At 38.3% G+C, this 12,406-nt stretch overlaps 1 protein-coding gene across 1 annotated transcript in view; it reads right to left on the bottom strand.

Annotated features, from left to right (window-relative positions):
• Nucleotides 1–12,406, bottom strand: part of LOC108672684 — a 203,929-nt gene that overhangs the window by 14,132 nt on the left and 177,391 nt on the right. Inside the window, 1 exon segment of the mRNA XM_047879648.1 lies at nucleotides 3,292–3,404. Within this exon segment, the coding sequence (XP_047735604.1) occupies nucleotides 3,292–3,404 (113 nt within the window).

The following is a 12,406-nucleotide window of genomic DNA, read 5'->3' as shown; positions in this document are numbered from 1 at the left end:
AGCAAGCAAGTGGCGTGAGAATGGCACAAGCCGGCAGGACAATCGGGAAAGCAATGAATGGGCAAAAAATATACTCCTTTTACACAAGCAAAAGCAGATACTGGCAAGCAGCAATTATATACGTGACAATATTGATACAGTAGACCAAGCGTTACTTTCGCAATTTCTCTTCGAAGACAAAATAATTCAAAAGAATGAGCCAGGAAAAATGTGGTCACGATTAAAGAGATTTATGAATATTTTATAATATATAGCGATATGTTGCATGCACGAGTGTTAGAAAGAAAGCATCATGAACCATTGAACGATGATATTATGATAATAACAGAGAAGGCTAAAAAGGCTTTGTCCCATACTATAATCAAAAGAAAAATTGTGCATTTAACTTTACGGTTTAACCTCGGGCCGTTTAGATAATGAAAACATTATTTCCCAAAGATATGCCGATCGTAAAAGCTATAATCATAACTACGCTTACGACGACGGTGATTATTACGCGAGCATGTAGGGCGTTATAAATAAAACCGATCGTTTTTGTATACATACACGAATGTCGGCGAGCGTTCATCAATGATTAACATAAATTCAATGAGTTCCATGGTTGATAATAATAGAAATAATAGCGAGTTGGTGAAGCTGAACATGCGGTTAGAATGCAGATCATCAGATGCTGGCGGGAGCGCGACGTTTAACAGGCCAGTAATTAAATTATTCTCGCTTCATCTTTAAGAAGTCAGCCACGAAGAAGGAGGAGCGGTTTTTTAGTGCAAAGGGGTTGTTGCAGTGGCGTTTTAGAAGGACTTAAAGGGGTGTAATCGAGGCGCCTGCGGATCCCCTAATTCCTGCAATCATGAAACTTTAGAGCTCAGCTGTCCTGTACTTTCAAGAAGCGCTCGAGCGACTACATTTCACGGCAAAGCAGTTTTGCCGCAGCCCGGCGTCTTACATCGGCTTAGAAGTTTCATTTTAAAAATTCATAAGTGCTGCTTAAACGTAACTCGATGACTTGCGTCCGCACAATAGTTTTACCTAAATAATAATTTGCTAATCTTAGCTCAGATCCGGTACAGTGGAGTAGCTTGATACCTGTAGGCAGATCAAGATAAGGGAAGCATAATTAGACTCTATCCTTGCATGGGGCCCGATGAAAAGCTGTGTACCGACGAGTATTGCTGCAGAGCAGCCTGCAGTCTCAACTCCACGACTGCAAGAGGTTGTTTCCATACAAGGAAAACCGCTCTAGCTTTACTAATTTAAATGAATAAAGTCCTGCATGTCGCAATAGTCATAATTAATTCAATTAAGAGCCAATATTCTAATGAAATTGATTGTCCACTACTAAATTAGGCAAGACTGCATTTTGAAGAGCGCGACGGCGGTTCGAAGAAGGAACCAAGCTACGCCTGCTGTTGTTTATGACGCCGTCGATGAGAAGCGACCTAAGGCAGCCACGCAATCAACATAGCAATTATCCAGTGCCACCAACTTGCGCATGCTTGTCTAGTCTATTTACTTTACTTGCGCTGTCAAACCGATTTTTTTCAATATAACATTTTATACTATACATTAACATATTTTACGAAGAAAATAAACATAGAAATTGGTTTCCAGACTTAGTCAAGGAATGAATACAACTTTGAACGTGAGGTGTTTTTCGCGATATCATTCAACGTTAATTTTTAACGGATTCAAATCTTTTCACCCGTTTAATTTAATTAAGAGCCAATATTCCAATGATATTAATAATCCGACGCTAAATAAGATAAGAATGCCTTATTAAGAGCACGGCAGGCGGCGGGTCGATCTAATGTTGTGATAACGTAAATTCAAAGTTTAAATGGTGTTACACACAACAACAAGATATTAGTCGAATTTAAAGGTTTAATAGTTAGTAAAAATGTTCCAGATTTAATGCACAAAAATCGACGTTTTTGAAACATTGAAAGATATGAACAACACTTTGTTCATGTATAGATACGCTTTAGAAATTTGGCTGACTCAGTTCGGCCGGCCCGGCATATAGCTAGGAGGTGAATCAGTGCTACGTTGCTCCCCGGTCATGCTGTGGGTAGGAAAGTGTCACTATCTGGACATGTGACCTATTCATAATTCTGAATGAATGTGTTGATTCAGTGTTGTAATCTGAGTTATTTTTATGTGTAATTCGTGCCTGGACGTGGCTTTGCAGCTAACAGCAGACGCAACATTCACAAAAAGTTATGCCAATAAGGAAAGTTATGTCGGTAAGGACAATCTGATAAGGTTGGCTGGATCAATAAGAGTAGTGAGTAGATAAGTTAAGAAGAGTAGTTTTAATTCTTTGTAAAAAAATACGTTTGATGACCGTCATTCTGATCTTAGTAAAGAAATGGACAACGCTATATTCAAAAGAACAAATAATAAAAAAATCAATTTGGTAGCACAAAATCGCAGGAAACTTAGAACATATAATACCAGAAAATATAACACAAAAAAGCCGAATCTTCATAAAAAATAATGAGAATTTAGGTGAGTAATCTGGTTTTTTATCCCCGAAGGCACTTTTATATATATGGTAAGGTCAGATATGGTGAGCGCGCCGATCTCAAAGACAGACGAAGCTGATCAAGAATGGCACATAAGTCGCGTTGATCAAAAGCTTGCGCTGTGAGATCAAAGATGGCGCTCCTGATGCCAGGCTTGTGCTAATCAGAGCATTGGAGGAACAGATTAAACGCGCTGGATTCTGGGCACGTTGCTTACAGCTGCTACCGGAGATCCCAGCACATGAGGTTGTCTCCTAGACTCTTATTGGCTATTGAAACGCGAGCATTTGATTTCTAACGTCAACTCATCTCAGATTTGTTAAAAATACAGAAAGAGACTCGTCTTAGATTACGGATAAAAAGAAGCTAATCTTCGTTGATTTTTGTCATAAAATAAAATCAAACAAACATCTCTTTTCTATGACAGGAATTTTACGACGCACCTCGGATAAAAATAAACAATGTTTCTTGACGGACTGCAGTATCAGTGACATAAATATTCATCAAGAAACTCTTGTTAACAATATTATTATTCAATCTTAGTACGCTCGGGTTGTGTTAAAATGAATATTTGAGAAGACCTGCCTAATAATCTATTACAAAAAGTAATATTCACTTTATTTCTCTTTGTATCACAAAGAGAAAGAGATTCACGGCGGATTGTATTACAGAGAATACTCCATTGAACTCGCGTAGGATAGTATTACAAAAGTATTTAATGTTAATTACGCCCGATTGAATTACAAAAAGTATTGATGGATCTCACCTCGGATTCTATAGAAGAAGCCATGTATTTGTAAGACTCGGATGTCCTGTCCTCCAAGCCTGACCAGAAGTTCTGGTTTGTTATCCTGAATGATCCCGTCACGACGTTGCTGCCTGCAATCAAGAAATACACGTGAGTAAAATATTTGAGACTCGTGCACATCTAATAAGGAATTACAGGAAGAATGCAAAACGGTCAAGTATGTGGAAGTGAACGAGGTAGAATTTACAGCAGATGGACCTTGAATAACTTACCTTCAAGCTGTCAGGTCATCATAGGAGAAAATTTAGGAAAAATACTAGCAATACTATAATTAATAAATATTACTAGCAATCATAAATTAATATGAGAATAAATAAGATGTTGACACAATTTAACAAACTTCGTTGTAAGGAAGTGAGAGTATAAAATTTCGTTCTAAGTTCGTCATTGCGAACCGATGTATTCTATAGCGTTTCTGTAACGATGAACCTCTCGATGGGTCGTAATTTGCACATCCTCTAACGTGATGGAATTCGCAAACGAGAACCCCCAGAATTTCTGCTCAATTTGAAATTGGCTGCGGATGTTTAAGTGAAATGAAGAGGCCTCCGCCGCCACACGGAGTTGAAGATACACGCACAAGTTGGAGCGTTTCTAGACGCCAGCGGCCGCTCCAGCGGACGGCATTCTGTAGCGGCTAAGGCACATTTCAATTGAACGAGCCACGAGGCGACCATCGTGGACTTTCTTGTGATTTAACGGAAGAAATTAGGAAGCGTATTTCCAGGCGCGTTACTGGCCGTTCTTGAAACGCATCGTAGAAGCATTAGTTCTGGAAACGATAGCTTACGGTGTATATAATAGTGTTTTTTTCCTATATTTATCACCGTAACCGGTCTACAACCTGATAGAAAATATTGACGAAAAGTTATAGTTCGTACAGAAATATTCGTCTCATACTTGGTTTATTAGACCTGAAGAGAATGAGAAATATTTTTTGGGGAAAAGAGGATTTTATTTCAAATAGACTCTGAGCAAGGCATGAGAAGTCCGTAGACTTTGATACAAGACTCAAATTCAGTATTTACTAATATAATGAGCCATGAATGCTTACATACATACACAGGGCAAACGCTTTATTATGCAGTAGTTCGTGCTCATATGCAGCAATGGACAATTATGAATAATTACCGAGATATTCATAATTATTGAGTTTAACCAACAACAGCAATGCAAAAAATGATTAAGAGGTGCTTAACTTAAAAATAAATGCTTAAGAGATAAACATGAAAAATCTATATCGTGTGAAGGAAGCAATGGCAGATCAGGAGCGCCCGTCAATGCGGTGAAGACGTGCTTTGATATGATGTATATTGTAGAGGAACCGTCAAGTTCAAGACTGACCTGGGCAGGGTCAAGCAAATGCTTGTTTAAGTGCACAACCACAAGAATTAGGGAGTTGTTAAGCGAAGAGCCCGCACTGCTACACTACATAAGGTCTTCACGTCGAGAAGGGCAGCGTCCTGCATCCTAATTAGCAGCAAAACAAAGGCAGCGTTCACTCAGAATTTCTACTTTCTTTTCACAAATGTTTTTGGTTCTATCAGCGGCAGAGGCAGAATTATATATATACCATCACCGACGAGTCGTGATCAATTAGAAGAGTCACAGCGACGATCAAATGAATTTACAATGGAAGAAATGCCGCTAATTAGTGAAAGTTGGGCGTTGCACCAGAAATTATTTAATATCTAATGATAAATTGAGAAGTGAATTAGCAATAAAATATCGCTGCACACAAGTACATTAGCTCGGTTTAAGAACCCTAGGAGAACCTAAACCGATCCTAGGTAGGATCAGTTTAAGAACCCTAGAAAGAGAAACAATTCTCTATGAATATCAAAATGAGACAGCCATTAATACTCGTATTTTCAGTTATTTAACCATAGCAAGCGCGTAACTTTATATGATATAAATGAAATGTAGCACAAAATTGGAGCTCATATTTGATCATATAAATAAATGAAACTTTTTTAAAATTCTTGGAGTGAGAAATAGAGATTGGCGTCATGTCGCAATATTTCTTCTGGGTGAAATTAAACGATTTAGCTGGTGAATATTTCGAATGATACAAACTTCTGATTTAATGACAGAGATTTAATTAGCAGGCCTATGTTAATGCTTATATTGCTGGTGACATGGGGATCATGTCAATGGAATGTATACGAATTTTGCCATCAAAGTATAATGATTAAATATGTTTGGTTGGCAAGGATTTCTTATACTCGGCTATGCATACAAGCACTAACTTTAGACGCAATAATTACTAGAAAATTATCATAGATTCGTAGCATCATACATTTGACATTTTTATGGTTTGAAATAAATTGAGATGTTTTGATTCCGGACCATCGGACAAAACACGCTCATCGGGGGAACAACTCTAAGAAGGTAATTCTAGAGCGCCTGCGTGAGGTCGCCGGGATTATAAAGCAATAAGGCCAAGCTCTTGATCACCTGTCGTAAAAACTCGGGAAATGAAGCCAAGAAGTAATCGTGTACGCGCCTCTAGGGATTAGCGGCAAGATTTGGCACGTCTAAACTACGTAGGAACGACCTAAAAAACACCTCTTGTATATAAATACCAGGCCACAGTCCCGCGGCAAAAGTATGCCACTTCCGCTATACATTTCGGTTGGAACGTCGGGACCATACCTTGTTTACGTTTAGACCGGAAGAAAAATGATTAATTTAGGACAATTGCCGAAGTCATGCACAACACTATAATCAATTTAATCAATTAATCTCTCACGGATGCAATTGTCAGTGTGTTACTTGGCATCACTGTTTGAACACTATTTAATTAGGAATATGAAACGTAGCAGCAAGGCCATCTGTACCTATAGCACATATACAAACCTCTCTAGCTGCTACACAAATGTCAAAATGTTGAGCTACCCAGAGTTCACGATTTAGATCTCGACCACGAATATCAAGGTGCACGTGAATCAAATTCGTTTAAAGAGAACAATTTGGTGTCAGGCCAATAATATTGGCTAACGCTAAAAAAAGTTCACAAAAATGATAGTGTAGCAATCTTTAGTGAATTTAACGGGAACAATCAAGTGTCAGGCCAATAATATTGGCTGACGCTCAAAAAAAGTTCACAAAAAGATAGTGTAGCAATCTTTAGTGAATTTAACAGGAACAATTAGGTGTCAGGCTAATAATATTGCCTAAAGTTAAAAAAATTAACAAAAATTATATTGTATAGCAAACTCTAGTGACGTAAAAATGGCACGCTTCTGCAACACGGGAACAGAAGCAAGGGTAGCCCGACCAAGATAAATTGTCGTTCCTATCTCGAGATCTTCCATTCATTTCGTGGTACTGATAAACTGACGTGGCCATCTGCATTCAAGCGAATACTGCGGCACCGCAGCTAAGAAATGCACGAGGTGACAATAACACGTCCGTTATTACAGGATGACTCAGTTAAACTTGAATTGGGCGTCATTAATGGCACATGTAAGGCACACATGATAGACATGCACATGTCAAGTCAAAACCTTCAACTGCAATCATAATAACAACATAAGAAAAATACAATAACACTGAGCGAGGTATTTACTGCAGATTTAGCAGAAGATAATCAGGACATAAGGAATGCAGAGATAACCAGTACAGGTGAATTCGACAACATCAAATTGGCAATATTACAGCAGCAGTGACAGCAGCACGAGTAACGCTGGCAGAAATACAAGAGATGGAACAGCTGCCTGCAAAAATGAAAGAAAATTCAAAAAATGGTATAGTGGTTATGAGCAACGTTGATAGCAATACATAAGAGGGCATATAGCAGCATGTGACGTTGACAGCGATTCAAAAGAGGGTATATAGCAGCATGCAACTTTAGCGGCAATACAAAATAAGGTATATAACAGCATATAACGTTGACAGCCATAGAAAGAGGGTATATATAGCAGCATATAACTTTGGCAGCAATACAAAAGAAGGTACATAACAGCATATAACGTTGGCAGCAATACAAAAGAGGGTATATAGCAGCATGTACTTGGGTAGCAATACAAAAGAGGGCACATAACAGCATATAACGTTGACAGCCATACAAAAGAGGGTATATAGCAGCATGTACTTGGGTAGCAATACAAAAGAGGGCACATAACAGCATTCATTGTTGGCAGCAATACAAAAGAGGGTATATATAGCAGCATGTAACTTGGGCAGCAATATAAAAGAAGGTACATAACAGCATTCATTGTTGGCAGCAATCTATAAAATATTCTAAAGCAGCATGCGAAACTGAAGAAGAGCAATAGCACGAGCCTCAGCATAAGAGCTTCTGTAAGACATATTTCACTTTAATGAGACGTCAGCGCGCGAAAAAAGAGCAGCTGCTCCGTGTTAATGAGCCCAATTGAAGAGCTCATAAAGTTTCGTGGCTAGGAAGAGAATAAAATTGATCATTAAAGCGTGGACGCGCACCGCTGCACACCCAAGCACCGCTAAATAAAAGACTTCTCTGCCGAATAAAAGAAATCTTGGCAGAAAAATGTGGCACCTAAAGTAGCTAACTCAAATAAGCTGAGGTGACGCGTAAATTTTCTCATTTAAAGGCAACGCTGGGAAATATTGCAAATGGCGGTGCTTTCATCTCGCTGACGTTCCTTTAATGATATTGTGAAATAGATTCATGGAAGAGCAACACGTACAAGAAGTGTCTTTTTACTCACCGGTCTCTAGTTTTTCTTTGATAGTTCGTCGGCGGGCTTAGAGCTCGCGTGTGGTGTTAGCTCTTAAAGTTGAACAACAGCCAAGCAAGAAACTCTAAACGCCGTGACAGCATAGAAAAAATTGTTTTACTTTTTAATCGCTATTATAAGAATAAACCATCTCCAAACCATCGGGATAACATAAATTGGAGGAATAATTCGATACTTATTTCACGACCAAGAGGATTATTTGCGCAATCTTCGATTAATTCAGAAATTTTTGAATGAGCGTATATTTAGAAATTTCAGCGTTATTGAAATTCAGAAAATCGATGCATAATAGGAATTCCGAAAATTGATAAATTCAGAAAATTGCGATTTAATGCGTAAGGGTTTAATTTGAGAATTTTAGACTAAGTTTTTACAGATTCGCTCGACCCGCGATATAAGCTCTCGAATTTGGAAAGAGTAAGAGATAATAATGAATGCGGATGTTGCAAAGTCTTTAGATAATTGACTTAGATTAAAAGTTCATGGTGAATCGCTTCTGGAAGAAATATCACATGAGGTTTCGACGTCATGTTGGTATTTCTTAGCTTTGATGATCAAATAACGTCGAAGCCGTTATTCCCCATGCAGTTGTAATTTATGAACCTGATTGTGGTCTAAAAAATATGCGTGCAGACTGACCAGAAGATCTCGGCGACCAATTGTCGCCAAGAGACGACTGTTGAACCGTCGATTATCGACACCGCACACGCGTAAGCTAGCCGAAGTTTTACAGCCAAGCTCACTTAATTTGTCCACGTGATCTGTCGTCAACGAGGGAAGACGCGTGGTCATAAGATCTGGTTGCTTGATCGCGCGAGTAGATTCGCGCGTAGATAATCCGGTAGCTGATCAACTAGTAGATACAACTAAAGAAACCTGCACTGATGCCAAGAACTACGACGATGATCAGTACGCAGAGCCAAATCTTGATCTCTTCATTCCACTCCTAAGGGAAGTAATTTCCGGTGATCAACTGAATAGCGAAGTAGATCGAGAATCGCATTCAATTCTACAGCGAGAAATTGGCCATCTTTATATGTTTGATTAGAGCATACTTTCTTGAAATTCAGGTCCAAATGAATACCAAAAATAATTTTGAACACATTTCGCTGGAGAATCTTAATAGGAGACATTTCTCGAGTTACCGATATCGTCTTGTTCACTGAATCATGCCTGTTAAAAGGACCAACAATTATTTCGTCCCTACGAAGCCGGATTACTGAGAATGTTTTAATTTTGGTAAACCAGATTCACTGTTAAAAAGATTACCGACAATATAACGGATTAAGATGAACAAAATGTCGAATGTATTCATCAAAGACAAAGTTTTTTTAATTATGTTGCTTGAGTATATTGTGGTTAAAATTCGATATACACTATATTTAAATCAGATCTTACAACATTTAAATCACTACAATTTATTTAAATCAGATCTACACTAAATTAAAACTGCTACAAAATATTTAAATCAGATATACACCACACTTATTTCAGATCCTCAAAACATGAAGTCAAATCTACGCTACTTTTATTTAAAGTTATAGAGATAGACTTGCTGTCCTACACATACTAATAAAACGATTTAGTTCCTAGGGAATCTTGGTAGAAAAATGCTAGGCAAGGTATAGTTTAAAACTTTAAATTATAATAAGAAAAATAAATGGTCGGAATTTTGACGAAAATCAGAGTCAAAATTCATACGTGAGCGAGCGCACCTGAAAAGAGTTGAGCATCCCGAGGGCTAAGCATAATTATGGTAATGCGAGAGCTCTCACCCTGCATTGTTAAGCTTCATAGTGACGAGAACAATGACATGAACGCTTCACCGAATTTAAACTCGGTTAAAGCATTACGGGTATGACGAGATGACACGCAAACGCATTTTTTGTTCGTCCCATCTGATGATGTGAGCCAATTTACGGAATTTAAGCGGAAATTATGCTTAATAAATGTTGAATTGAGGACACGTCTTTAATAATTCAACAGGTGCCACTGTCAACCACCAGACAAAAATATGAAAACTATATCATGGGAAATAATATAATTTTTAAACTTGTTAATTTCACTAAAAAAATAGATTCGCGTGGCACTATTAAACTTTTAAATTTTGTACTAACTCTCGCGTTAAGTCACTGTAGATCACATAATATAATTGTCAAAAATCAGTCCTTGATACAAGAACAAACTTTGATTCAATAAATGATCATATATAATCAACAAAATTTGTAATAACTTGTACCAATGAAAGTGAACATATTGAACGTATACATGTGACGGGTGGTCGAAGGAGCCAGAACATTTGTCGCGACTTGCCCTGAGATTGAATCACCAGCACGTAATGGTCACGATACAATTAACTCGTAATAATTTCACAGGAGGTCGTTTGAGCTGCCACACAGTCACTACAAATCCCTTACTTTAGCGCCCATGAGCCACATTAAGGAGCGTCACTTAGAGAAGTTACAGCTTGACATGAACGAAACTCGCGGTGCATTGAAGAAAGGTCGATACGTAACAATCGCTGTACACGTGAGATCCAACGCTTGTCAGGGTCTAGCCTGGCTCTAATTATTGCACGCCAGAATGCGGGAACACTTTTATGGCAATCGAAGTCGCCAAGAAGTCTTGGGAAGTGCAGTACGAAATAAAAATAATATTGAAAACATTATTGTACATGATTATACTTCCTACGATAGCTTTACGATGTTCCTGGAGACTCGCTCATGGAGCAATAATTACGAAATCGCTTCTGAACGAGCATGACTTGAAAAACCTATTGCATGAATTTTTGTATATAGTGCATAAATATCATTTATTTTGCAAATTTGTACGTATTTAATACTCAGTTAATCTGAAGTAAGATATTAAAGTTGAAAATTTTTCTTGATAAAAAGCATATATTTGATACGCGCAGTTGATGGCTGAACCTTCAGCAATGAAGCATATCATTAAAACTCTGATGATCTAAATGACAAGACTGAGAAACTCGACTAAGACTCGCATGAGAAATCCATCTTATTTTACATACATTATATACAATAAATTTTATAAACACTACGCAATTAAAACTTTGCAGGATTAAATTGCATGGAGCAACAACACGAGATTCACCATTGACTTGACTTAACGATGAATAATTCTATGTATACCTTGTCTGGTTCCATCGGACAATTTACGGCCACGTTCCTTTCAGAGCACATAATTCGACACGCAGAGCGACAAGTTGTCACAGTTATGCCATGGGTTCCCGCGTCTGGATGAACGCTAAATAGAGGAAAACCTGGCAACCACATCCAAATATGTAAGACGTAGAGCCAGTCCACCACGTTTGTATATTCGACGAGACCAAGCCATAAGAAACGCTACGTTCCGCAACCGCAGTCACATTTCGCTCACAGCGACACATCCACAGAGCTTGCCGGACGGGAAGGAGCACAACAAAGGCAAGATATGAGATCACTAACGGGCTACATCATAAACCCAACACTAGATGGCGCGCACAGCCTCGGCTCTCTTCCTTCTCTCACACATTTCTCACGCTCGTGTTGGTATGCTTGTGTGCTGCCATCTGTTCTGTCTTATATGTACCATCTATGTCACTGAGTAATTAATTCGTAGAGGTAAATTTGGACCTAATATATAATTTACAGAATATAAATAATGTTTCCCCCATTGCAACACCGATATGCTTTCGCTTCTTAAATCGTTCGTCAGAGATTCATATAAAGACACATCAAAATACACATTTACTTCTGGGCGAACATAAAAATCGAAAAATAAATACTTTCTTCTATATAGAAATAATCATGAAATCTTAGTTTGTATATGCCTAATTTTGGGACATGCACTTTTCGTAAATAAATCCGAGTACTTCAATAACGCTTTTCGGAAACTCACGGAAACTCACGTGAGTTTCCGAAACTTCGGAAACTGAGTTTTCGGAAACTCACGGTATACGAACTTGCAAGAATAGAATTAAAATTTAGGTACACTGACTGCACACAGCTGTGGACAAGCTTAGGCGACACCTCGATACACTCGCAGTACAGAGTCCCGGACAGATGTAAGTGACAAGCAAGCGTAGGGCACAGATTCGGACATATTTAGTAGACAGCGAGCAATGTAGCAGCGCACGACGAGGAACTTGTAACTTCAGTCGTAAACTTACACAACACCAAATACAAAGTGAGTAAACGCGTTGCTTTCGTGTGCCAAACAATCAAAATAATCATCACAAGTTTACTGATTTCATCTTGATAGAACAAGCCTTGTAACTGATGCTCGCAAAATAACCTAAAAAACTGGAGGTACATTAAATTATATTCCTGCGTGTATGGATTATGAAACTT

The sequence above is a fragment of the Hyalella azteca genome, unplaced genomic scaffold, assembly GCF_000764305.2.
Source record: "Hyalella azteca isolate HAZT.00-mixed unplaced genomic scaffold, Hazt_2.0.2 contig3531, whole genome shotgun sequence".
Lineage (NCBI taxonomy): Eukaryota > Metazoa > Arthropoda > Malacostraca > Amphipoda > Hyalellidae > Hyalella > Hyalella azteca.
The sequence above is the reverse complement of the archived record's forward strand: the minus strand, read 5'-3'. Positions and strand labels throughout refer to the sequence as shown.